This window comes from Mustela nigripes, chromosome 14 (genome assembly GCF_022355385.1).
Source record: "Mustela nigripes isolate SB6536 chromosome 14, MUSNIG.SB6536, whole genome shotgun sequence".
Classification (NCBI taxonomy): Eukaryota; Metazoa; Chordata; class Mammalia; order Carnivora; family Mustelidae; genus Mustela; species Mustela nigripes.
Genome location: NC_081570.1, coordinates 93,535,032 through 93,562,943, shown reverse-complemented (window position 1 = coordinate 93,562,943; position 27,912 = coordinate 93,535,032). Strand labels below are relative to the sequence as shown.

Sequence of the window (27,912 nt, the reverse complement as noted above, 5' to 3'; positions counted from 1 at the left end):
TCCTCATGGCGTCTTTTGCAGAGTAATACTGCAAAGTCTGAATCTGAGCATGTTGTTTCCTTCCTGAAAACCTTGCACTGGGGCTTTTGGATGTACTTGAATAAAAGCCAACTTCCTCATATTGGTCCACAAAGCCCTGAGGGGCCCAGCCTCCGCCCCCTTCTCTCTGTTCTGGGCACCCCGGTTTCCTTCCAGCCGTTGAATATGGTGGCCTTAAATATCCCCTTTTTGATGGCACATGTTACAAGTTATAATTACATAAAGTATTTATTTGGTTGACATCCATCTTTGCCACTAGCAACAAGCTCCAAAGGAGCAGAGAGAACACGTGTGCCTTGAATACTAGCACTTAGCATGGTACTTGACACATAGTAGGCACTCAGTAAATCCTGGTTAAGTGAATGGGTGGATGGATGGATGGATGGCAGACAGGCATAGAGGAGTAACCAGGAGTTTGTCCATTCCTGGGGCTACCGCTGGGAGGCCAGCTGGGTCTCTGGGCTCCTCTGCGGATAGCCCTGAACTCATTCACTTTAACCAGAAAGCTGTATTCTTAATGCCATGTGTAGCCAGGAGATGTAGGCCTGATGGCCCAGCCAAGTTACATAGACTTTCTTTGAGGCTTATGAAAAGATGACACTGAATGCCTTAACCTAGCAACAGGTACAGCCCACACTACAGTGCCACACTATTTGCTGGGGGTGGCTCAGTAGGCCTAGCATTCCATATGGCTGATGTACAGTCCATCAGAGATCCAGCTGAGATCATTTTTGGCCCTGAGCACAGAGGGGAAGAGATGGAGCCTGGGGCTGCTATGAGCAGCATATCCCAAAGCAACATCTACAATAAGTTCATTGTCAAGTGTATCAGAGCAGGCCCAGGAGAGAGCCCTGTCTGGCCCTAGCCATGCTCCAGGCACCAAGCTACATGTGAGAGGTACACAAATGAACAAGACTCCAGCTCTGGCCTCAAAGAGCCACCAGTCTTACGTGGACAGAGACAGATGCAGTGGGAGAGTTGTATTTGTTAATATTTCTGTGTGGGGCTGGAGGCGTTAGGGATGGCTTTGGAAAAGAGGTGGGGAAGGAGGAATTCCACAGAGTGGCAGGAGGAAAAGCCATCCCAGTGGAGGGAACAGCAGGGTCAAATACAGAGGGGTTTCAAGGCATGGTCAGTGCTGGGAGAGGTGAGTAGTTAGGCAGGGCTGGAGCTCAGAGCTCATGGTTAGGATAAGCAGAGGAGAAGAGCCTGCTAATCTGAACTGTGACCACATTGTGAAGAATGTGGGTCCTAGCTGAAAAGTCTGGGCTTTATTTGATAAGTTGAGAGAACTATCTGAAGCGGGTGGGCAGGGGAGGGTGGGACCCAGGCAACCTCCTCCAGCTTGGTGAATAGTCCCTGTGAAGGAGGGGTTGGGGACCCACACCCGCAGGAGATGCTTGTAACCACCGTCCAGGTCCAGAAGGAGAGCCACAGAGCCAGAGTGGCGGCTGAGGAACAGGCTGCCCAGGGGGTAGCTCTGAGTGACCAAGACACTCAGTGGGACTGTGTGAGGCAGGCCTCTGGGGATGAGGACAGAGTGGTCCAGTGGGAGTTCCAGGTGTTTGTTCTGGATGCCTACACACCCAGAGGAGGAGGGAGCAGAGGATCAGCTAGGGAGTTAGACTTTGAGATCCTGGTGGGGAAGTCTACTGGTTTGTTGTCAGGGAGGGGAGTGGAGCTGGAGATGCATGGTGGGGAGATGGCAGATTGGGAATGTGAAGTAGGAGAGTGTGAGTGGAAGAGTAGGGAGGAAACCCAGAGGAGCCAGCATTTAGGGGCAAGTACAGTCTTCTGATCCTACTCGCTCCTCTACCCTCAACTCAACATAGCCTTGTTCTCAGCAATCCAGCTGTTCCAGCCTTCTTCCTGCTCCCTCCTGTGGTTCCCTCTGTCTGGAACGTTCCACCTTCTCTCTGAGGGGGTGGGGACTAGGAGGGCCTGGAATGTTGATGAGGTAGCAGAGCCTACAAGTGTCTGCTGTTTATTTATCTTTGAGGGAAAGGAGCCTGATGGGATCTGAATTTGACAGCAGAGGCAGGGTGGCAGCAAGATGGGGAAATAATAAGCAGGTCGGTACTGAGGGGAATGGGTGAGGAGGGGAGAGACTGGAGAGGAGAGGGAGGTTCAGGAGAGAGCTAGCTGATGAGCAGGAACTCAGGGATACCTAGGCGATGGGATCCCGGGAACAAGTAGACAAGGGGTGGTTTTGGAGAAAGAGTAGAAAGGGAGAGAGAAACCGAGGAAAAAGGAGGGAAAAAAATCTATCTATCTATCTATCTATCTAGATAGATTTTTTTCCCCTCCCCTCTGAAACAAGATGGAAGGAGGTAAGGATGAATATTACTCTAAAGGGAGGCTAAATTCTTCCCTTTCTTCAGGGTTTAAAAACCAAACAAGTCTCCCTGAAGGGTCGGTCACACTATCTTATTAGCAATTTACACCGCAATGAAAATAATTTCCAGACCATTTCTTACAGCAGGTTTAAGTCGGGGGAGGGAAGTCAAAGTCTTGTGGAGGGACCCAGACTGCTCTCTAAAATGCAGGGCTTGTCCGCCAACCAATCAGAGCAGCGAAGGAGAGGAACTTCTCCAAAAGGGGGGCTTTCTCCAAATTGGCAGTGGCTGGGACCCCAGGAAACTAGAGGTTGGGACCCCCGCAAGGTTGGCGTTCCAGTCTCCTTTCCAGCAGGTCTGTGGGGAGCAGCACTGCACCTGGCTCCAGCTAAGAGAAACTGCCTGCAGCACCCATGCCCCCCCACCCCGGGGGGGGGGTGCTCTTAAAAGGGCAACGTCAGAGGCAGTGGTGTCAGCTCCACCAGGACCTCCCCCCTGCAGGCAATGCAGGTTGCACCCCACCTTTTGTGTGTATCTGGGAGGAGCTTTTGGGGAACCCCATGCTGGGAGGTGATGGGGGAGTGGTGCAGGCCCCTCATTCTGGCACAGGCTCTGACATGCAGCACATTTCTCTGGGGCCCATCCCAGCTCTGCCTGTCAGACTCATCCTGGGAGTGCAGCCAGGGCCGCCCCGGGCCCCCAGTGGGAGGTATGGGGGAGGTTGAGGGGAGGGAAGGCCTTCTTAGGAGCCTGGGTAACCCAGGAAAGCTTCAGTGAAGGAAAAGCAGGACAAGTTGCAGGGAATGTGTCCATTTCCAGGAGGGGCTTCGCCATTGCAGTGGCTCCTTGGTGGCTGATAAACTGAACTTCTCAGCAGTCCCTGAGCTCAGGCAAGCCTCCTCCCCACCAACCAGCCCCCAACGTTGGGTCCCCACACAGTTGCCTGGTTCTTTAGAATTTCTTTCTGGAAGTCTGTCTTCTGGTTGTCTGTCTCTTGGCGCCTCCTCTCTTGCCTGAAGCACCGGACCTGCTTCTTGGGCCCTGAATTCCTGGGTGTGGGAACTAAAGGTTGGTGAGAGACCCAGGGCTCTGACTCACTCCACCAGGCCTGTGGGGTTGTTTGCTAACTGAGGTAGTAAGCTGGGTAGCTGAGGTTGGAGATGGGGCAGGTCAGAGTGCCAGGGATGAGGGCATCAGCTGTGGGTTGCGAAGGCAACAGCCAGGGTGGAGTCAAGGTTATCTGGGACTGTTCCCGAGGGCTCAGCGTCTAGGCCGGCCTTCCCATCCTAAACAAGGCTTGCATCAGCCCCATCCCACTGCTCCAGGGAGGGGAGTCTGGTTTTCAGCTCACTCTGGAGGAAGGCAAGCCACACCTTTCCCAAGGACTGTGAGTTCTTTGAGAGCAAGGACTGTGTCCCATTCTTTCTAGAAGCCCTGCTCCTCGAAGTGTGCCTGCCTACTGGCGTGTTCCTGTGTGAGCTGTAGGAAGGACCTCAGTCACAGGTCATCCTTTCCTTCACGATTTTTTCTTCCTCTGCCTCCATCAGTAAAAAAGGGGTACAGACCATCTGGTAACAGACCAGTTGGGTCACACACCAGCTACTTTCCAGCCTCCACTCATTCCTTTTCACTAGGCAGGCTATCAGGCCTGTCCACACCCTCACACAGCCACAGGGCAGGTAGGGGAGGGTTGGCACAGGAGCTGGGCTGCCAGCAATACAGGGCAGGAGGCTCTGCATAAAGCAGTAGGGAGTCTAGGTTCCAGGGCCAAAGGCTCCAGAAAACTGGTCAGGTAAGAAGGTATTTAAGCCAATGCGAGGAGGGGGAAGGGCCAGGGAAACCTGGAGCCAGGCCAGGCCCCTATAGGCTCAGAGCCCCAGCTTCTGGCCCTCCCACGGTGCTAAGGGCAGTGGAGAAAAGCAGTGCCTCCTGGTGGAAGGAAGGTCACAGGCACAAAGAGCATAAGAGGTCACAGTAGGGAGCAGAAGAGGCAGGTAGAGGGACCTCTAAGGTGAGTTGCGGGTGTTCAGAACTGCCTGAAAGTTTCTAACCCTAAATCCCAATAGGCTTTTCAAAGGGGTTAGAAGGGTGTGTGGTGGTGACCCAAACCATCCTCCTGATACCGTATATAACTGCTTTTCTTCAAACCGAATAGCACAAGGCTATCTATAGGAATGTCCCCATCTGGTCCTTCTGAGTACCGGGGAGCAGCTTGTTCTTTTGTCCTCTTGCCCTGGCTTGGTCAACCCAGAGCTGAGGGCAACAGGTTACAGTAGAGGCAGGCTGCTTGAGCCTACCTGTGTCAAGAGAGCCACCATGGTCACTCTTTCAGGCGGCCCAGTTTTGACAGGGTTTCCAGTAGCAAGACTAACAGGATCAGCTTCAAGTCCCTGTGGAAGACCAAGCACACAGCCTCCTCCCTGGGTGCCAAGCTCCAGCAGGCCTGGCAAAGTTGCAGCTTATGGACTAAGGAAGTGGAAATGAATGAAGCTCCTAAGTGACAGGCTGGTTCGGAGCCCTGCCCTCATATCCCTAAGAAACGCAAGCCCTGAGCGCTGCTGAGGAGCGGGGACTCCTGGCTCCCCGGCCCTGCTGTCTCATCTTCCTTACCTGCCTTGTACCCTGTCTTCTGTGTGATGGGAGAGGTATAATCATGTCCCCACCCTCTCATCTGGGACTGTCACAAAGATAAAAGAGATCAGCTATAGGAAGTATTTTAGGCTCCCAGAAGAGAAGCACTGTGCTAACATAAGGTGTTATTAAAGTGAAGTGTTTGTAGATTGCAGATGAAAGGCAGCAAGAGCCTCACCATCACCCATCATCCACAGAGAAAGGGTGAACTGGCCATTAGGGCAACAGGGGGAGTGACAGAGAAGGGAGAGAAGAGTTTTCCTCTGCTCTGCTGGTTGGTCTCCCACTTGGGGATGAACAGGCAAGAGAAGAAGCTGTTAATAAGGCCCCAACTTATGCTCCTGAGTCTGGGGTCTCTGTGGGATCAAACACAGTCTCATCTTCCATGAGGTCCTGCAGCCTCCTGCCCTTCCCTTGGAGCCCTTCCTAGGGAACGGAAGCACCGGGAGGCTTTTTATGTCAACTCTGGCCTCTAAGCTAGTCCTACCTACCTGCCTTTTTTTTTTTTTTTTTTTTTTTTAAGATTTTTCCATTTATTCCAGAGAGAGCATGCATTTAGGGCAAAAGCAGGGGGGAGGGGCTAGAGAAAGGGCGGAAGCAGACTCCCTTCTGAGCAAGGAGCCCAACATGGGGCATCTCCATTCCAGGACCGCAGGATCATGACGTGAGCTGAATGCAGATACTCAACCGACTAAACCATCTAGGCGCCCCTTCCCAACTGCTTTTGAGCAAAGGCGAATTTACAGAGGAGGGTGTGGCCCTTATCCTGCAAGCTTGTGTGTCTAAGACTCCAAGTTTTCACTTTCTCCTTAAGCCTTTCCTAAATCTACCCCTGCCTTCACTGACCCTGTCAAAGGCTATCTGACTTGCTAAATGGAACAGCCTTCTTTAGAAGGAAAAGCAGAAGTGAGTGTGGTTTCCAGGAGAATTGTCAGAGACAGGGTTCGAGCCCTGGGCAGAAGACTGTGGAAGAGTCCTAGCCTTCCCCCAGAGATGCTTTATTACATGGTTTCATCAGTCGTCAGTGAATGGATCCTGTGCCCATGCAAGGAGATGGGGATGTCGCGCTGTACGTGGCAGACTGTTCCCCTTTAGCAATGCAGTCAGATGGGGCGGGTGATGAGTGGGTGCTTGGCTTCCCTGCCCATGGGCAGGCTCTGAGATCCCAGCTGACAGAAACAAAAGCCCGACAAACTGGGAGGAAGGAATGTTCAGGAATTGGTGACTTCCATGTTCTGCAGCCGGTTTTCTAGGGGGACATCTTTGGCTGCCCCTTTCTTTTTGCTGCCCTCATGCTGCTTCTTCTGCTTCTTTGATGGCTCCTGGTCAATGGGTGCGGGCTTCACAAAGGGGATCAGTTCTTGGAGACCTGAAGGGACAGAGCCAACCAAATAACCGACCAATTCTCAGGAGTCAAAGCCCAAGGACTTCTTGGGGAGAGTTCCACAAGAGGATGATCCCTATGAACAAAAGGGCACTCACGACAGTAACTCGTCTCATTAATTCTTTTCTGGTCTGAATTTTAGCTGCGCTTAAACAGGATTGTCAGACTTGTAGTGGCTGCTTTCTCAGCTTTGCCCCTGTCATGCCCAGCACCAGGAGACAGGCAGAGTTCTGGGGACTGGTACCTTCTGGAAGGGGGTTTGCTCTTCAGGAGAGTGGGAAGACAGAAGAGGAAGAGGGGCTGGGCAGCGAGTCTTACCGGGCGGCATGAACTCTCTCAGCTTCTCAGGCACGACGATGCCCTCCTCTGTCTGGTAGTTCTCCAGGATGGCGCAGATGGTGCGGGTGGTGGCACACATTGTAGCGTTGAGCATATGGACAAACTCCACCTGCAAAGCCAGGGCCCCCAGAGGAAACACGAAACTCAACCTAGTCTTCCTCGTGACCAGGAACCACCCACTTAGTCAGACTCCCCCAATGGTAACTATCCAAATCCAAAGCATTATTGATCTTTTGCTAGACTAGAATTCTGTTTAGTACTTATTCCCTATAATAATAATTCCAGGAAGATTCCTCATATCTCCATTAGTGTCAAGTGATAGGTCCCAGCAAACGGACAGAAGGTGGGCCCTTTGAGGGATGGAGGCAACTGTCACTGCGGCCTCTCCTTTACCCCTTTCAAGTCCCTGAACTGGAAAAGATTAAGGCCTAAAAACTGGGTTTGAAGAGAGAAACTTATAAACCCAGACCTTCTTGGGGGAGAGGGAAGACACTGTCTTCAGCGTGTCTTCTGCACACAAATGGGGATTTTTCTTTATCTGGAGTCACAGAGAAAAAAGCCCAAAAGAGAAGAGCTAGAAATACCTTGTAGAACAGAGCTTAACTCAGGATTCTATCTAAAAGGATTCTGTCCTGATTTAGTAGAAATCATTTTCAGATTCCCTTTTTGGTCTAGATTGAGCAGCTCAGATTTTCCCACGATGCTGGGACATAATGTCTGCCAAGGGCTGAGAAATAAGATGGACCTGTTCTGCACAAGGCTCTATTTCCTGCCTCCCAAGGGGCCACCTACCTTGTCCATCATCTTCTTGGTTTGCCCATATCGGATTCGGAGCCGGCGAGCCTGATAGTCTGTGCAGTTAGAACAGGAGACTAACTCACGGAAGGCTCCTGAGCCCGGAAACCAGGCCTCCAGGTCAAGCTTCTTACTGGCAGCATGATTCAAAGAACCTGAAAGGGAAAACCCCTAGAATTCATGAAGGAGGGATGGTATTTCAGAACACTAACCTTTAGCAAACCTAAAGAATTCTTTAATTTACACCTTATCCCCAGAAGTGAAATCACACCCAGATATTCTCATCACCAAACACTCCCAAGTGAGAAGAGTGTGATGTTTTAATTAATGTGGGCAATTAATTGGACTGTGAACTATTTCTTTGTGTGGCAGTTCACCTGGCGGGGGTGGTGGTTGCAGGCTGTGGGAAAGGGAGGCGGATACCTGAGACAATATTCACAATGTGGTAAGGGATCCCCAAAGACTGGTAGAAGTCTTCTGCGGTACTAATCATCTCTTCAAACATCTCCCATGACTTGTTGTCGTGTGGTGATGAGTAGACAAACTGTTCGATCTGCAGAGAGGGACCCAAGGAGACCGCGACAATGGGACAGGGAGAATAAACGAAAGGACTGAAGTGGGAGATATCCTTGTGATGGAGACCTAATCATACACCGCTGGGAGTCAGGAGAGGCTGGGGCCCCCGCAGGATATGGGTGCTGGACTGGACTGGGTCTCCAAGAACAAACACTCAGTGGAGCTCTTATTATACACATGCCAGATACCGTTCTAAGCACTTTGCCCCTACCAACCAGCGGAATCCTCACAGCAGGCCTAAGGAGGTTGGTACTATTATTATACTCCTTTTGTAGAGGAGAGGTTAAGCAACTTGTTCAAGGTTACACAGCTGCTAAGTGGCCGAGCTGGCACCGGGACCCAAGCAGCCTGGTTCCAGGTTCTGTGCTCACAGCCACTCCAGCATGTGCTTCTTATACAGAAACTGATGGAGACGGTGAGAGGGAAGACCAGAGCTAAGGCGGGTCTGAGCACCACAGAGCCTGCTGCCCCTCTAATCACCCCAGAGATATCGAGAGAAGGCTCCTACTCCTCACCCTGACCTGTCCACTCACCTTCTCAAACTGATGGACTCGGAAGATGCCGCGGGTGTCTCGGCCATGGGAGCCCACCTCCTGGCGAAAGCAGGTGGACAGGCCGGCATATTTGATTGGCAAATCCTCGGGCCGCAGCCACTCGTCCCGGTGCAGAGCAGCAATGGGCTGCTCGGAGGTGGCAATCAGATATTTCTCATCATAGGAGTTGTCATCAGACTTTTCACTGCCTTTGCCAATCACCTGGAGGAGGAGGGACCCCTACTAGTTAAGAGTGAGGGATGGGGACCTCAGCTAGAGCAAGAAACCATAGGGAATGCTAAGAAGACAAAGGAGGGAATGGGTCACTCCAAAATGGGAACCCTCCTAGAGATCGAAAAAATGCAAATTAAAAGGAAAGAAAATATTCTGGTAATTTTTTTTTTTTTTTTACTGATCTAATAAATAAAACATTTATATATAATATATGATAAGCTTTGCGCAGTGGCAGTATCGTAGCCAATGAGGTTTATCCGAGGCGCGATTACTGCTATATATAATATATGATAAACCAATGACAGCAGTGCAATAAAACCTGAGCTAGTAGCAATATACATCAATCCACTCAACAAACATTTGTTAGGCATTTGTAAGGGCCAAGTTTGCCAGTGCTGGCCAAGAGGAGACACAGTCTCTGCTCTCTTGGTGCTTATGAATTAGTGCAGGATTACACTCCTTCAAGAATCACTTTGGTGTTCCACTGAAGAAAGTAACACAGAAGAAAAAAAGGTATAAACAGGACAAAGTTCATTGTAACATTACTTATGGATGGCAAAAAAGGAAGCCCCCTGAATACTTCCACAAGGGAAGAGTCGGCTATCCTACATCCAGACCACGTAATATTATGTAACCATTTGAAAATGTTGGCAATGAAGACCACCAAGGAACAATGAAATAGGCTTCTGATGTACTGCTAAGGCAATCTATAGACATTGTGATTAGAAGAATGAGAAAATGATGGCTGTATGAAAAAAGCCCCCCAAAGTGTATTAAAAATGACAATTATGGGGTGCCTGGGTAGCTCAGTGGGTTAAGCCTCTGCCTTCGGCTCAGGTCATGATCTTGGGGTCCTGGCATTGAGCCTTGCGTTGGGCTTTCTGCTCAGCAGGGAGCCTGCTTCCTCCTCTCTCTCTGTCTGCCTCCCTGCCTACTTGTGATCTCTGTCAAATAAATAAATAAAAATTTTTTAAAAAATGACAATTATATGAGGTAATGAGAAAGAAGATGATATCCCCTATCATTTCCAAATTTTCTGTCACGTGGTATTATTTTAATTTTAAAAAGAGGAGGGTGGAAACCTGCTCTGGGTCAGCATTTGGGGATCTGGAAGATGACATTGCTATTCTACAGTGGGAAGTTAGCCACTAGCCACAAGTGGCTATTTAAATTAAACTAAAATGTAGTTCCTCGGTTTCCACTAGCCACATTTCAAGTGCTCAACAGCTATGCGGCTGATGCTGTCAAACTGGACAGTAGCTACAGAACATTCCCATCACTGCAGAGAGTTCTACTGGAGAGCACGGCTCCAGAGAATTCATAAACTGAGTTTATTCAGCAAGATGGGCCAGCCCAAACTGTCACTATGGGGACTCTCACTATGTGAGTCTCCCTGGACAGGGATCCAAGAAGCATCTGCAGAGAGATAGAGAATGTAGGAAACATAGCAGGGACACCTGCTACCTAGTGTCTCTCTCATAACCCTCATGTAAGCTTCTCCTTGACGTTACCCACGGAACACCCTTCTAAAGCTCTGTGATGATCCAATCTGGGGGTTGAGATGAGGAAAAGAAGAAAAGAGATAACAGCTTTTGACCGATACATGAACACATTTCTCTCCACATTAAAATAAAGAAACGGGAAAGAAAGAAAGAACAAACGAACACATGCACGCACGCCTGGGTGGCTCAGTTAACCGTCCGACTCTTGATTTTGGCTCTGGTCATGATCTCAGGGTCATGGGATCCAGCCCTACGTTGGGCTCCCTACTCAATGCAGAGTCTGCTTGAGACTCTCTCTTTCTCTGCCCCTCCCCGCCTTGCTCTCGCTTGCTCTCTCTAAATAAATAAATACATAAAATCTTTAAAAAAAGGGAAGAAGTGGGGGAGGACACCAAGGTTAGAATAGTCCTTAGGGTTTAGAGAACATTTTGCTTCCCACGGCATTCTGAATGAGAACATAATTTGAACTCATCAACAGGATCCAGTGGGAAGAAGTTCTATTAAATTCCTAAGGGGCACCTGGGTGGCTCAGCGGGTTAAGCCGCTGCCTTCGGCTCAGGTCATAATCTCAGGGTCCTGGGATCGAGCCCCGCATCGGGCTCCTTGCTCAGTGGGGGGCCTGCTTCGCTCTCTGCCTCTCCCTGCCACTCTGCCTGCTAGTGTGCACGCTCTCTCTCGCTTTCTCTGACAAATAAATAAATAAAATCTTAAAGAAAAAAAAAATTCCTCTCTAAGGTAAGTCATGTGAGCCCAGGAACACTGTCTAACTCCTCCCCAGTAAGAGCCAAGTCATCCCCTTCTGACAGAACAGTCTTGGAGGGGAAGGACAGGTGAAAAGTAGACTATGCTGTGAGGGGCAGCCGGTAGCAGAACCTCTAGAAATTCTGAGTACTACAGGTGGCGGTGAAGACAGCTCATCAAAATGAGCTTCTGACTCTGAACGTGAATCCTCTCATTCTCCCTGAGATGCTCTGGGGTTGAGAAAAAGCCCCAGACTGGAAGCCACATCAATCCCAAGGGAAATATGTCTTCCCCTCTAGCTTCTAGTCCGGGGTTAGGAATAGGAGGATATGGGAAGATCAGCCGCTTCTACAATTGTCTTTAGTCCAAGCACTCAAAAAATGTGCTTTCTTCTGAAGCTCATGGTGTTAAAAGTATGCTTCATTTAGGTAAGTCATATAGATTATCTGGGGAAAGATAAAACAGGCTCTATATCTGCACTGTCCAGTATGGTAGCCACTAGCCACATGTGGCTACTTGTTAGAATTAATAAAAATGAAAATTCTATTTCCTCAGTTGCACTAGCTACATTTTAAGCACTCAACAGTCATGATACAGGCAACCTCCACACCATAGAAGTTCTCCTGGACAGTACTGCTCTGTATCTTTGAGGTTAAACTTTTTATAACTTAAGTCATCCTGTCACACTACCCCAGGCTACTTACCTTATAGAGTTCTTCATCAAACTGGCTGAGCTGCGCCACTTCTTGCATGACCTCCTTCCTCATGAAAAAGGGGGTATAAATGGGGGTGTAGCCCCGACTCCCCAAGGTGCGAAGGGCATACTGGATGAGCGCCTGTTCCAGGAATACCAGGACACCCTACAGGAGCAGAGACAAAGCACTGTGTGACTGGGTTCTGTCGCCATCACATTCATCTGTTACAATTTACACTCAGAGGCAACTGGGGGCCCAGGGGAGGCCAGCAAAGACAGTGAACCTCAACACCTGATTGAAGAGATTCTTTCTTGATACCAATGCCCAGCCCATCATCCAGGCACACTGTCAGGAGAAGCAAAGCGAAGCAGAAAGGATGATTTGCTCAGGGTGCACAGGAGAGCTTTCTTGCACTAATTTTAAACAGCAGACATGTGTGTGTATGTAGAACATACTCTGTATATATGTATCCCCAAAATTGTTTTGGGGGATGCCCTCCCAGAAGTCTTCTTTGAATTCATCAGCCCTCTGCCCCAACTACTCCAGGTCTGCTGCCTCTGCTTACCTGTTCTCATAGCTCTCTGGGCCCACCCACCCGGCAGCACTCATCAGTGGGTTTCAACTCTTCATTACTTGTCTCACGGTCCAGTTCCACTCAGCCCCTTAAAGGCAGCCTGCTCTGATCCAGACAGCACATGTCTCCATAATGGAGGATCACATAGGGGCTCTGGTTCTAGGGAATTCGAAGCAGCATTCTCCTGCCTCAGAAAGCGAACTGCATCTGACTGCCAATCCATTTGCAGGAGAAAGGCAGGAGAAGTGGTGGATTTGTGGGCCTCTTTAAGTAGGTTATGTTTTCCGCACAGTTTTTTTTTTAGCTCCTTCTTTAGAATCCCATCGCCAAGGGTTCCTGACTCTTACCTTCAGGAAATAGCCTCGACTTCCAGCCACCACGGCCCCCTTTTCGCCTTCAAAGCCATCTACCATCACCACCAGGTCCACATGAGAGTACTTCTTCCTGACTGTACAATCGCCCCAGATCCTCTCTACTTTGTTGTCAGCATCCTAAGGAAAGAAGACGGGTGACCGCTGAACTGCACAACCTCCAGCTTTCCAAACCCCATTCCAAGAACAGCTTAGAGATTTGCAAAACTACTGCTTAACTCAAACAACTAGGTTTTGGTCGTTGTGTCCAGAGACTAAGGAAAAGAATTTGCTAGAGAATTTGTGTTCAATGGAGAAATAAACATTTACAGATTCCTAGAAGTGATTCTAACTTTGGAACTGAAATCATGAATTTTTAAGAGATCTGTCCTATTCTCACATTTGTTTTTTTGTGTTTTTTTTTTACCCTTTTAAATGACTCCTTGAAAATCCTGCTACATGACATCCACCCCCCCCCCAACCCCCATCAGCATCGCCTGGGGTGCAGAGGAGAATGTAGACTTTTTTTTCTTTCCAGGCTCTCATTGGTTCTGGGGCCATATGAGGGCGGGCTCAGAGCCCTGACCTCCCAAGTCTCCCACCCCAGCCTACAGTGAGTTTAAGGGCTCGTTCACCAGGGAATGAATGAAAGAGGCACAGATGGGCCCAGCCATGGCTGGGGTGTCAGAGAACAAAGGCTGGGCTCAGAGCAGCTTTGTGCTGGGGAAGCTCCCACTCAGCAGGAAACTTTTATCATGCAGATTTCCCTGCAACCTGCAGCTTCTCAGTGGGGTGTGGGTGAGGGGTGAGGTTGATTTCGCAGATCCCTCCCACAGGACTCACTGCTACCATGGGCAACACGCAGTGGAGGACAGCAGCCCGATTTAGAAGAGATTTCTGGGCCAGGAGTCTCCTCCTACCTGCTGTCTCTGCTACTTCCCAATCAGGCAAGGATCTGACTCTTTCAATTCTCAATTGGTGGGCAGAGCGAATATACAAAGAGCCTGCTTCTGACACAGGCCTATTATACAGAGAGTGCCAGCTTTTCCCAGTGCCCCTCCCGCCCCCGCCCCCACCCCCTCCCCAACAGAGGGGAGCGCCAGGCAGGCTGCCGCCCGCTGGGGCACGGACACCTACCTCATCATTGCTGATGGGCACGGAGGGATGCAGGAGGTTCCCGATCTCTCGGAGGTTCTCAAACCGCTCTGCTTCCAGTTTTATCCGCTCGGCATCACATTTTAGGATGGCCTCATCGATGAGGAGTCGGACTTTTTTGATTTGTGAGACTTTCAGGTTCTGTAGATAAACAGGCCAGGCCGGCACCCAAGCCACAGCAGGTCAAGGTACAGAGGAGGAGTAAGATTCTGTCGCCCTCACCTTGTTGTGCTCAAATGACAACCCTTGCAAAAGCATTTTAAAAATCAACAATGAAGGCTTTCGAAGAACTGAGATTTATTTGAAATGCACGCACACAGCTTTACCCTGACAAATGTGTTGGCATTTTCTTCAGGGGTACCTAAGGAAGAGTTGGATTAATTCTGGCCATTCTTCTTAGTCCTATATATCTCAGGGGTTTTAATACTGTATCTCTTTTAAGAGCTCTTTCTCTTAATGCATACTTTCTGATATTCCTGATGAAATCAATTTAGCACTCTTATGTACTACATTTAACCGTTCTCTAGGGAGATTACAAATTTATTAGAAGCAAAAGAACCTGTCCTAAGCTTCTTTTGTATTCCTTTTTGCAAGTGTATCAAATTACTGATTTCGTGGCGATGGGAGAGCCCTTAGCAAGTGGGGCTGCGCGGGAGCGGTGACCCCAAGCCACCCCTTCGAGCCCCCGCAACTCTGCTTTTCTGTATTTATGCTCTTGCCATGATTTTGTGCTGCAGGTTTACAAAAGGGTTCGGTGACTAACAAACTTGAAAATTACTTCTCTAGGTTCACTGTTGTGAATATTTACTGAATTGTGGCAAACTGAAAAAAAAATCCTTGACTTTGTGAAAACGAAATTCTATGAACCAAAGGTAGTTGGGCTCCTTTTTCCTCTTCTTCCTACTCTTGACTTTTCTACTCCATCCATCCCCGTCTCTGCGATCTAATAAATACTCAAGGATTGAAACCAACAAGAGTGGAGGGGGACATTTCCCAGCTGCACACATTCAAGGAGGCTGCAATGCTGTGTGGAGCCGAGTGTCAGCACTTGCTTGTCTAGGAACAAAGTCACGATGAAAGAACAGAAATCCAGTCTAGAAAAAAGTACAATAACTTACAGCTAAAGTGTCTACAGTGAGGTCATCGAGATTTAATACATCCTCTGGAATGGACTCATCTCCCACTGGCTCTTTTTTCTGCAGGGGAAACAAAACCAAAAAAATCCCAATACTATTAAATAAAAGAAAATTTCTGACCGAGTTTTACAAGGGCACACCAAATTAATATATAAACTAACCACAGAATTTTCTACACAACTGTATCTAAGAGCTGCAGCCTGTGAGAGAAAAATTTAGTGAGAAAATTTTAAGTCCTCATCCTGCCATTTTCTGGCTTTTTGGATCCTGGACAGATCAATTAATCCATCAGGGTCAAAGGGCTGTCATCAACAGGAATGTAAGAAGAATGTCCTCTCTAGACATAGAATAGTTATGGGCACCAAGAAGGTGTGAAAATGCTCGTATCACTGCCCAGCTCCGGGGCAGGTGCCTGGATGTGAATCTGAATCCCTGGCCACTCCCTAAGAAAAATCCCAGCACTGAGGCTAAGGGGGAAAAAAATGGATGGGATGATAGAATCGTAGGACACTGAGGAAAACAAAATTTTTGAGGAAAAGTCACCAAATCTAGAACCAAGTTTAGAGCAATCAGTGCAACTTAGCAAAACTGGAGAACATAAGCAGGGCTAGATTTTCTGGCCTGGTTCTCTTCTCACCCATTTTTGTGATATTCTGTCAGATCATTTTCAATCCTCGCCCAGAGCCATGGAGAAGATAAATTGAGTCAAATTCTTCCCAAATTAGAAATAGTTAAAGAAAATTATCACAGGCCATTATAACAAGATATGTACAACTTCAGCAAAACTTGCATAAGAGTAAGTTGAGGAGATTCAGGGTCTGCTTTGCAAGTATAAGTCATGTCGTATTCTAAAGATTTTTTAAAAAATTCTATACATATAACAATAGGCAATTATGTTTATACAACCTCATATACCACTGCACAAAACTGAGTCATAAGAAAGAACTATATTTTCTTGGGGTAAAACGTAGAAATCCTTTAGATTTATTACACAATCGCATATACTAAAGTGAGAAGTCAAGATGCTAACCATAACCAAACTCACACCTTTCAGTGACTCAAGTAAAATCATCTTAAAAAGTTGCAAACGGGGGTGCCTGGGTGGCTCAGTGGGTTCAAGCCTCTGCCTTCGGCTCAGGTCATGATCCCAGGGTCCTGGGATCAAGCCCTACATCAGACTCTCTGCTCAACAGGGAGCCTGCTTTCCCCTCTCCCTCTCTGCCTGCCTCTCTGCCTACTTGCGGTCTCTGTCTGTCAAATAAACAAATAAAATTTTTTTTAAAAAAAGTTGCAAACGTCTGAAAATCTCAGAATGAGTCTTGCTTAAGAATAAGCAGAGACTAGGGGCGCCTGGGTGGCTAGGTGTTGTTAAAGCCTGTGCCTTCGGCTCAAGTCATGAGGATTGAGCTCTGCAATGGGCTCTCTGCTTGGCAGGGAGACTGCTCCCACCCCCACCCCCACCCACCTGCCTCTCTGCCTACTTGTAATCTCTGTCTATCAAATAAATAAGTTAAAAATCTTATATATATATATTAAAAAAAAAGAGTAAGTAGAGACTACTGAGGTAGAAAGAAATGGCCTAAACCTCAAGATTTTGCCAAGAGAGCTGAGGTCCCTTTGCTATCTGATAATCCCTCAGAGCAGCAAATTTAAGTTCTGAGTTCAAGTTCTGACTCTGCAACTAACTTACAATGTGATTTTAAGCAGGCTCCTTAATTTCCTAAGCCTATTCTCTTGCCCTTTTAATAAGGTTGACAACGGTACTACCTACACTCCAGGTTTGCAGCAAAGATGAAAAACCAAAATGAAATGAATACTTTCAAGTGCTATACATATTAAAGCACTTTTTTTTTTTAAAGATTTTATTTATTTGGGCGCCTGGGTGGCTCAGTGGGTTAAGCCGCTGCCTTCGGCTCGGGTCATGATCTCAGAGTCCTGGGATCGAGTCCCGCGTCGGGCTCTCTGCTCATTGGAGAGCCTGCTTCCCTCTCTCTCTCTCTGCCTGCCTCTCCATCTACTTGTGATTTCTCTCTGTCAAACAAATAAATAAAATCTTTAAATATAGAAATTTCCTTTAAAAAAAAAAAAAAAAGATTTTATTTATTTATTTGATAGAGATCACAAGCAGGCAGAGAGGCAGGCAGAGAAGGGGTGGGGATGCGATGCAGGGCTTGATCCCAGGCCCCTGGGATCATGACCTGAGCCGAAGGCAGAGACTCTAACCCACTAAGCCACCCAGGTGCCCCTATTAAAGCACTTTTTAAGACCATTCTAATGGATAGGAAGGGAGAACACTCCTTGTGGGGCTACAGTGAAGGGATCTAACAATGCTACTGCAAATTAAAACACTTCCATCTTCTAGCTAGGAAAACACTAGGCTGGTACTATCTGTATGTGCCCCAAAGAATACACAGGCACGAGTGTACACTGGTATTTACATAATTATGGGGCCTCTGACATGCAAATGATTAAGCATCATGGGTCCCAAAAGGAAGAAAACTTTATGATTGTCGGTATCAATTTCCACAGCCAGTGAAAAGCTGAAAGTGTAACAAAATACTGGTAAAGAGAACAATTCAGACTATCATGAAGTGTACTAGAATCCAGAGGGAGTCTTTTGTTATGTTCTTTTCTGGTTCAGGTTCCAAAATTTTATAATTTTTTTGATTTAGTTGAGAAGTTTACAACTTAAAAATGAGACAGATTTGAGGGAGCATTTAATATGTTTTTTAAAAAATGACTAAGGAGCTAAGAGGATATTTTTGAGGAAAGATTAAAAGCATAAACTATTCTGGATAGCAAAGCCAGGCCAAGCAAAAACTTAACATTCTTCAAGCACAGGAAAGATTTTTTGGATGAAGGCCAGTAACGACTTGCCCTCTGCTGTTACTTGCAATTGCTGAATAACTACAGGGTTCTAGGCATTGTGCCAGCTTCTCTACATTTAAAAAAATTAGTTCTCACAATTCTGCTCTATAGGTGAATGTTAGTATTGTCATTTCACAGATGAGAAAACTGAAGCTTAGAAATTAACTTGACTGAAGTCACATAGCCAACAATCTAGGATTTGGACTTCATATCTGTGCCCTTTCCATTAAAGAGCACGACTACACTGAGACAAAGAATCTCAAGTCCACCCTAAGAAAATCTTTCTGTCACTGTAGATTGGGCTCAAGAGGTAATTAGATAAGATTACTGGTGGAATTTATATTACTATAAGCACAAAACAGACAACGAATGAGCAACATTGCAAGAATCTTATCTTGCTACAGACTGAGTATTTGTGTATCCCCCCAAACTTGTATGTTGAAACCTAATCCCCAGAGTGATGGTGTTTGGAGGTGGGGTCTTTCAGAGGAGATTAGGTCATGAGGGCAGAGCTCTCAGAAATGGGGTTAGTGCCCTTCTAAGAGACCCCAGAGAGCTCCCTTCTATCAATGTGAGGACACAATGAGATGACGGCTATTTATGAATTGGGAAGTGGGCCCTCACCAACACGGAATCTGCCAGCACCTTGATTTTGGACTTCTCAGTCTTCTGAACTGTGAGAAATAAACTGCTCTTGTTTAAAAGCCACCCAACCTGTGGTATTCTTTTTTTTTTTTTTTTTTTAAAGATTTCATTTATTTATTTGACAGAGAGAAATCACAAGTAGATGGAGAGGCAGGCAGAGAGAGAGAGGGAGGGAAGCAGGCTCCCTGCCGAGCAGAGAGCCCGATGCGGGACTCGATCCCAGGACCCTGAGATCATGACCTGAGCCGAAGGCAGCGGCTTAACCCACTGAGCCACCCAGGCGCCCGACTCAACCTGTGGTATTCTGTTACAGCAGCTTGAAGGGTCTAAGATTTATAGGACAGAAGACAGACTCACTGATCCCTGAAAGTGCCTCTTAGTCCCCTTTCCCACTTCCTTCCTCTCTTTTTAAAATATCTGTCCCTTTCGTAAGAAATTCAGTAGCTCACAGAATTAGACACTAGATTAGAAATTATGTGAGCACCAAGAGTGAGATTAAATACCTCTGCTTAAGCTCCCAAGAATGTTACCTAGTTCTCTTACCTTCATTTTCTCTCCAATTGTCTTGCTGCACAGGTTCTTCAGCTTGTTCAAGTTGTCTGCCCGAAATCTGCCTGAAGAATAAAGAATCCAAGAATCTCCTTAGACAGACCTAAAGGATCTCATGAAATTGTGAAATCTTACATCTTTAGAGGCCCAAATTTAGCTGGCATATATTGGTGACAGTAGGGTTCTCCCTGCATTTGGTGACAAGGAAAAGGCCCTTCTGAGAATGAAATTGGAAACTACCATAATCTGGACAATGCCATGGTCAAGTAACAGATCTGAGGAACCTAGAAAAAACTCAAATAACCATAACCTGCTCAATTTTCTAAAATCCATTGAAAGAAACTATGTGATATGCACTGGGATCTGGAAAGAGAGCAATCCTGTTTCAAGTCCTGTGAACGTGGTTACAGCATCTTTGTGCATCTCTGTGCTGGCAATAGTTAATGTTACTCCCTTTGCTGGGACAAAATCTCACCGGACAGCCTGGAGAAAAAGTTTCTTGTGCTTTAATTTCTTTGGGGAAAGACAGTGCACTAATCAGCCTACATGGGTATTTGGGGCCAAACTATTATATCGGTACTGCGGTTCATTAAGCTAAGTCTAATGAGCAAAAATCAGACCTCTTGAATCCAGGCTCAAGGACCAACATGGTAAACAGCAAGTTTTTGACAGGTGACATGACAACTAGAAATGAGACAGCTCCTTGGCAGCTATTTTTTTTAAGGTTTTGCCAAACTTGAACTAAATGTCAGTACAAAATGATCTAACTACTTTCTCATTCACTTACTTGGATTAAAGAGATGGGAACAGAAGAGTGGTCACCAGGGGTTGGAGGGGAGAGGGGAACGAGAATGCACTACAAAGAGACAGTGAGAGGGATCTCTGTGATGATCTCTGTGTCCTGTCCTAGACAGTGTGACAGTGGTTATACAAATCTACACATGGGATAAAGTTGCAGAGAACTACACACACACACGCACACACACAAGTGCATGTAAAACTAGTGAAATCTGAATAAGGTCTGTGAATTATAGCAATGTCAATTTCTTGGCTTTGATACTGTACCAGTTGTGTTAGATATCATCTGTGGGAGAAACTGGGTAAAGGGTACATTGGAACTCCTTTTACTATTTTTGCAACTTTATGGGAACTTTTAAGTATTTTAAAATAAAAAGTCTTTAAAAATTTTATTTAGTCCCTCCTATTTGCAAGGCCCTGTATTAAGTGCTGGGAATAAAAAAGAAAATAGCATGCTAGGTGCTGAAAGTAAAAGAAAATAAGACAATTAAAAAATAACAGTGCTGAATGTTTCAATCAATGAATATAGTATATCCCATCACTATCTTTAATTTCTCTCAGCAATGCTTTTACAGTTTTCAGTGCAGAGATCTTGAATGTCACTTATTAAGTGTATTCTAGGCATCAGATGCTTTTTGTTATTTATATATAGAAATATCTTGTGATCTCTGTCAAATGAATAAATAAAATCATTTTTTAAAGATTTTATTTATTTATTTGACAGAGAGAGATCACAAGTAGACAGAGAGGCAGGCAGAGAGAGAGAGAGAGAGAGGGAAGCAGGCTCCCTGCTGAGCAGAGAGCCCAATACGGGACTCGATCCCAGGACCCTGAGATCAGGACCTGAGCTGAACGCAGCGGCTTAACCCACTGAGCCACCCAGGCACCCCTGAATAAATAAAACCTTAAAAAAAAAAGAAATATCATTGATTCTGTATATTGTATAGAGTGATCTTGCTAAAGTTAATTTTATTGGTTTATCTATCCTTAATATTTTATTTATTTAATTTGTCCAAGAGAGAGCACACAAGTAGGGAGAGGGGCAGGGGCAGGACCCTGGGATCATGACCTGAGCCAAAGGCAGACACTTAACTGATTAAGCCACCCAGGCGTCCCAAATTTACTTTATTTTTTAAAGAGTTATTTATTTATTTATTTGACACACAGAGAAAGAAAGATAGAGACAGAGAGAGATCATAAGTAGGCAGAAAGGCAGGCAAAGAGAGAAGAAGCTGGCTCCCTGCTGAGCAAGGAGCCTGATGTGGGGCTCAATCCCAGGACCCCTGAGATCATGACCTGAGCCAAATACAGAGGCTTAACCCACTTAGCCATCCAGGTACCTCCCAAATTTACTTAATTTTAATAGTTCAGGTCTGCATACATAATCTAGTCATCCACAAATAATGACAGCTTTACTTCTGTACCAGTCTTTTTTTTTTTTTTTTTAAATAATTGATATATAACATCGTATTAGTTTCAGGTATACGACATAATGATTTGTTATTTGTATACAATGCAAATGATTACCACAGCAAATCTGGTTACCATCTGTCATCACACTCTATTCTAATTTTTTTCTTCTTTTTTTTTTTTTTTAAAGATTTTATTTATTTATTTGACAGATTACAGGTAGGCAGAGAGGCAGACAGAGAGAGAGGGAGAAGCAGGCTCCTCGCTGAGCAGAGAGCCCGATGTGGGGCTCGATCCCAGGACCCTGAGATCATGACCCGAGCCGAAGGCAAAGGCTTAACCCTCTGAGCCACCCAGGTACCCCTTTTTTCTTCTTTTTTAAAGCAGGCTTCATGCCCACTGTGGGGCTTTAACGGACAGCTCTGAGATTAAGAGTCGCATGCTCTACTGACTGAGCCATCAGGCACCCCCCTTTTTTTTTGGCCTTATATCATACTCTCTAGAACCTTTAGCATGATATGAATTAGAAGTGGTGGTAGCAGATGTCCTTGTCTTGTTCCCAACCTCAGAGGGAAAGCATTTGGTACTTCATCATTAAGAATATTAGCTATATGGTGCCTGGGTGGCTCAGCTGGTTAAGCAACTGCCTCAGGCTCGGGTCATGATCCTGGAGTCCCAGGATTGAGTCCCACACCGAGCTCCCTGCTCAGCAGGGAGTCTGCTTCTCTCTCTAACCCTCTCCCCTCTCAAGCTCTCTCTCTCTCTCACTCTCTCAAATAAATAAATAAAATCTTAAAAAAAAAAGAATGTTAGCTATAGGGGACGCCTGGGTGACTCAGTCAGTTAAGCATCTGCCTTCTGCTCAGGTCATGACCCCAGAGTCCTGAGATCAAGTCCCACCTTGGGCTCTCTGCTCTGCCAGGAACCTGCTTCTCCCCTTACCTGCTGCTTCCCCACTTGTACTTTCTCTCTCTGCCAAATAAATAAATAAAATCTTAAAAGAAAAAAAAGAATGTTAGCTATAGGTTTTTTGATAAATATCTACTACTAGATTAAGGCAGTTCCCTTCTATTCCTAGCTTCCTGCATTTTACCATGAGCAACTGGAGCAACACAGGAAAAAATGAACTTGATCCCCATCTCACATCATACACCAAAATCAATGTGGGATGAGTCATCCACCTAAATGTGAAAGGCAAAGTAATAAAACTTCTAGAAAAAATATTGGAAAATCTCTTCAGGAACTTGAGATATGAAAAGATTTCATAAACACAGGAAGCACAAACTACAAAGAGGAGATCTATAAATTAGACTTCATTAAAATTAATATATTTTTAAAAGATTTATTTATTCATTTTAGAAAGAGAACGAGAGTGCATGAATGGGAGGAGGGGCAGAAGGAGAGGGAGAGAATTCTCAAGCAGACTCCCTGCTGAGTGTGGAGCCCCCTAGAACCCTGAGATCATGACCTGAGCTAAAATCAAGAGTTGGACACTTAAATGACTGAGTCATCCAGGTGTCCCTAAAATTAGTAATTTCTATTCCTTAAAAGACTGAAAGAGCAAGAGGCAAGTTATAGACTGGGAGAAAATGCGTACAATATACATATCTGACAAGCCTTCCATCCAGAAGGGATAAAGAATTCCTACAAATCAATAAGAAAAAGACAAACCACCAAATAAAAACTGGTCAATATTCTTGAACAGACACTTCTCAAAACAGGCTATCCAAATACTAACAGGGACATGAACAAGCGTTCAGTATCTTTAGTCACCAGGAAAATGCAAATTAAACCAACAATGAGATACCACTATATACCCACCAGAATGGCTAAAACTAAATTAAGTATTAAATTAAAATCAAATTAAAAAGACTGCTAATATTAAGGGCAAAGAGGTATAAAACTAGAGTTGTTATTTTGCTGGTGGGAGTGTTGACTGCTATAACTACTCTGGATAACTATTTGGAAATATCTACTAAATCTAAACATGTACCTACCTTATTATCCAGCAACTCCACTTGTATACACTGAACAGAAAGGAGTGCTTATGTCTACCAATAGACACACAAAACAATGTTCATAGCACTTTATTCATAATACCCTCAAACTGTAACAAACCAAATGGCTATCAACAGAATTGACTGATACAGCTATATGATAACTGGTGTATTTACATAATGGAATACTGTGCGGCAATGAAAAAGACCAAGCCACCACTTCACATGAAAAGATGGAATAATCTTACAGATATAATTTTGAGAGAAGCCCAAATCAGGCAAATTAATTTTGCCTGATTTTGAACTCAATGTTAATGGAAAAATATATGCTATGTAAGTCCATTTACATTAATTTCAAAATCAGGCAAAATTAACTGATGGTGACAGAGCGCAGATAAGGTTATTTTTGGAAAGGGCATGAGGGAGCCTTTATTGGGGTGCTACAAATGTCTCTGATCTTGACCTGGGTGGTGGTTAGACAGGTATACAGCTTTGTAAAACCCATCAAACTACACATTAAAATCTATACAGTTCGCTGAATACATCTCAGTAAAAAAAAAATAAGTTTAAAAAGGTTGTACATAAAAATACCATAAATGTGACAATTAAACATATGAGATAATATATGGAGAATACACAAATAAGGGAGTGCTATGGGAGCAGAGTTGGTCTGGCAAGGAAGGCTGATGGGAGCGGGAGAAGCAGGTTGATAAGGAATATTCCAAGCAGCAGCAATAATCATGGACGTGTAAAAGACCATACAGGTAGTGTAACAAGGCTAGAACAAAGATTGGAGGGGATATGTGGGAGAGTGACAGAAGAAGAGGCTAGGAGGACATGCGGGACATGCGGGGCTTTGTAAATTGTGTTAAGTAATTTGTATTTTCACGCTTTAGGGCTACACTGTCTGATATGGTAGCCAACAGCTAAGTGAGCCTATTGAGCATTTGAAACACGGCAAGCCCAAACTGAGATACATTGTACGTATAAAATACACACCAAATTTTGAAGACTTGTAAAAAAGAAAAAGAATGTAGGGGTGCCTGGGTGGCTCAGTCGGCTAAGAGTCTGCCTTCGGCTTAGGTCACGATCCTGTGGCCCTGGGATCGAGCCCCATGTTGGGCTTTCTGCTCCGTGGGGAGTCTGCTTGTGCCTATTACCCTTCCTCCTGTTCTCTCTTTGGCCCACTCTCTCTATCTCTGTCAAAAAAAAAAAATTCTTAAAAAAAAAAAGAAAATGTAAAATATCTCAATTTTTATACTGATCATATGTTAAATATACAATTTTTGATATACTGAGGTAGTTATAGTATCTTACTAAAATGAACTTCTTGTTTTTCTTTCCCTAATTGGCTACCAGAATGTTTACAAATTTATTTATTTGAGAAAGAGAGAGAGAGAGTATGGGTGCATGCATGAGCAGGGGGAGAGGGAAGAGGACAGGGAGAAGCAGACTCCCTGCTGAGTGTGAAGCCAGATGCAGGGCTCCACACAACTCAGGGCTCTATTCCAGTACCCTGAAATCATGACTTGACCTGAAGTCAGAAGTCAGACACTTAACTGACTGAGCCAGGTAGGCGCCCTCAGACAGCACTGCTTTAAGGTAAGAATGTCACAGCAAGACTTAAATCCAGATATCAAATGATTCGATTTCCATTCCATACAGATCACATGTCCTGGATGTGGCAATAGGCTCACCTATTGCATCAGGTGAGACTAAGGTAAAACTGAAAGCCGTTAGAAAGTTCTCCCAAAGAGAAGGACCTGGCTTAAGGCATGTGCAGTAAGTCGGTAAAGAGAAATTTCATTCAGTATAGCACAGGCTAGATAGAATTCCTGTAACTACCAGCAGATTTCAAGATACACTAGTAGTTTTGGAAATAGTTGAGAAATCTAGCAGCTTTGGAAATAATTGAGACAGGGGTGCCTGGGTGGCTCAGTGGGTTAAGCCACTGCCTTCGGCTCAGGTCATGATCCCAGGGTCCTGGGATCGAGTCCCACATCAGGTTCTCTGCTCAGCGGGGAGCCTGCTTCCCTCTCTCTCTGCCTGCCTCTCCATCTACTTGTGATTTCTCTCTGTCAAATAAATAAATAAAATCTTAAAAAAAAAAAAAAAGGAAATAATTGAGACAAATCCTTATTGTATGTTCAAATGCGCTATTTTACTCTAAATTTAAAAAGAAGAAATCACAGTTTGAATCCTTGGAGTTAGAAGAGTTGTGGTAAACACCAATATGATACTATGATTCCACGTTCTATCAGATACCTGTGTTTCACACAGAGCCCTAGTGGCCCCTTGAATGTCCACAGGCAGACACATAGGTATACATGTGTCTAGGTTACACATCCTTGTTGCAGTCAATGACAGAAGAACCTTGATATAAAATATAAGATCAATCAATGTCCAACTTGGGCTGCCAGTGACCTGGGAAAAAATCAGTAATTCCTTTTGTCTGGCAAGAGAATATTGGGAAGGGATGTTAGGTAAAACAGAATCAAATCAACAGATGTGTTGAAAATGAACTACAAATAAACAGTTTTTCATACAGAAGGGCAAAGTGCCCTGAACACAGAAGATATTCACGAATTCAGTAAACCTTTGTCAAGTCCTTACCAAGAACCAGGTGTGGGAATTATATGTAGGTAACCTGATAACATACTGGGATTATATGTATACATGTGTATATGCATAACCTGTATGTGTATGTATACCCCAGCTATTGGGACATACAGGTAAATAAAACACAAACTTGTCCCAGAAGAACTTATCCCCTCACCACATAGCCACTCATCAAGTAAGGAACAGAACTTCCTGTAGAAGTGTACATTATACACAAAAGACTACTAAAACATTCAAAGTCACTTAACAGTTTTACAATAACCAGACTGACACAAAATCTGATACTTCTGACTTCTAATTCAGTAAAGCAGCGTCTAGGCTAATTTTTTTTCTTCCACTTAATTCCACTGCAACTCAAAAATTTAGATTTAGATTCAGGAAGTAGGATATCACAGTCAAGCAAATACCACATCTGAATGAATGAGACCACAGAATCAGCAGACAACAGAAGTTAAATCAATACTCTTTTCCTACCCAATGACCTGATAAATTTAGGAAAATCAATTTTTCTAACAGAAATCCACCACACTTTCGGACAGCGAGGGCCTTTGCAGTGTGCTGTCATAAAACCTGGCTCTCAGCTGGTTACAGACCTATTGCATCAGACGAAAAAAAAAAAAAAAAAAGAAAAGAAAGAAAGAATCACATGTGCTTGACAGCTTCCGGCCAATCAGTGACTACCCCAGTTAATCCAGGCACAAGTTGATAGGCAGACGGTTCTCTGGTTTTATTTAGCTTCACGAAAGATGCCCGGATCAGATCCTAGACCAACTCTGCTAATGTCTTTTCCGGAAAACTTGCACAAATCACAAACAGGCTCAATAATTACAAGCTTGTTCTTGCCTCACGGCACTCCTCTCCCCATGCTTGTTCTACTACGGTAAAGTCTTCCCTCGATTTTTAAAGGTATGCCTGCAGGTCAGGGGGATGGCCTCTTCCAAAGCTTTGGGATCATTGCTTTTTAGTCATGAGCGGCTTCCGAAGTCCCCAAACACTTGCAATATGGGTGGACTGAACTATTAAGCTGCAGATGTGACTCAGTCTCAGGCTGGAGCCTTTGCCCCTACCAAATTAGAGGGAGACCACTCGGGCGTTGCTGAAGATGAAAAGGGACCAAAGGAAACCAAAGATGAGTGTTCGGAAGTCCCCGAACCTCCCGCCCTAGCTTTCTTTTGGCTACCCTTGCTGCAGGAAGACTTGACAGCTCTCGCTGCGCACGCGCCATGCTCCTTCCCAGACAGCCCAGGGATCCGCACTGAGCACGCGTGGAAGGGAGCGCCCAGGGCCCGGGCAGAGGGAAAAGGCAGGATGGTCCCGGTTCGCACAGTGCGTTTTAGGGGACAGTGAGAGCCTCGGAGTCACCGCAACCAGGGAGGGGACTAACGAGGGATGGAAGCTGTGGCCTCAGGAGCAGTAACGAGATCGGAGAGATGAAGTTGGGATTAGGACCCGGGGATACCCGGCGCGTCCCGGTACTTACATCGTCGCCACTCTCCGTCTGCCTTCACCAGCTGATCTACTAGTCCCGGGTCTTTGAAGCGCTTCTCCTGAGTCTCTCGGATGAGGGCTGGGTCCCCTCCTTTATCTACCCGAAACAAATCCAGATCCAGCACCATTTTCCCTTCTCCCCGGCCAACGCTAAGGGACGTAAGGAACGTAGCACAGCGTCCAGTGACCACCGCACTGCGCCGGCGCGCTGACCCGCCCTCCCCGCGCAGGCGCAGCCAGAGAGCGCAGGCGCCCCCTCTCGGCCGGAAGCCGCTGCGTTGGAGGCAGGGTTGCGGGGAGGAGGAACGTGGAGAGGTGGGGCGTGGGCTTCTCAGGTTGTGTGCAGGTCTGGCCTGGCTAGTGGGTTGTCCCGGTCTTGTGCATCCTCCCCAGCCCCGACCTCTGTAGCATCTCTGATTATCCTATAGAAGCGAGTGCCTCAGTTTCCTCCTCATGTTAAAGGGCATCTCTCTGGTTAGGCAGAGGCCTGCCAGTATGATCTCCGGCTTGGAAGCTAG

At 45.8% G+C, this 27,912-nt stretch overlaps 1 protein-coding gene and 1 pseudogene across 1 annotated transcript; one reads left to right on the top strand and one right to left on the bottom strand.

Moving 5' to 3' along the window:
• Positions 1 to 5,944: 5,944 nt before the first annotated feature.
• SARS1 (seryl-tRNA synthetase 1) lies at positions 5,945 to 27,601 on the bottom strand. The gene is made up of 11 exons (XM_059375632.1): positions 27,387 to 27,601; positions 19,077 to 19,147; positions 15,003 to 15,080; positions 13,867 to 14,025; positions 12,727 to 12,870; positions 11,815 to 11,970; positions 8,634 to 8,855; positions 7,948 to 8,077; positions 7,522 to 7,679; positions 6,709 to 6,838; positions 5,945 to 6,375 (listed from the first exon to the last, which is right to left on the bottom strand). The coding sequence occupies exons 1-11, from the start codon at positions 27,520 to 27,522 to the stop codon at positions 6,218 to 6,220; spliced, it is 1,542 nt and encodes a 513-aa protein (XP_059231615.1). The 5' UTR covers positions 27,523 to 27,601; the 3' UTR covers positions 5,945 to 6,217.
• On the top strand, positions 9,085 to 9,167 carry LOC132002290 (U4 spliceosomal RNA; annotated as a pseudogene).
• Positions 27,602 to 27,912: the final 311 nt, after the last annotated feature.

Bases quoted from the DNA above. Each gene is read 5' to 3' on its own strand.
- SARS1 (XM_059375632.1), bottom strand. From the start codon at position 27,522: ATGGTGCTGGATCTGGATTTGTTTCGGGTAGATAAAGGAGGGGACCCA. The intron at 19,148-27,386 runs GTAAGTACCGGG...TTTATTCTTCAG, and splicing joins AGACGGAGAGTGGCGACGAT to GCAGATTTCGGGCAGACAAC. The intron at 8,078-8,633 runs GTGAGTGGACAG...CCCTCTCTGCAG, and splicing joins GAGTCCATCAGTTTGAGAAG to ATCGAACAGTTTGTCTACTC.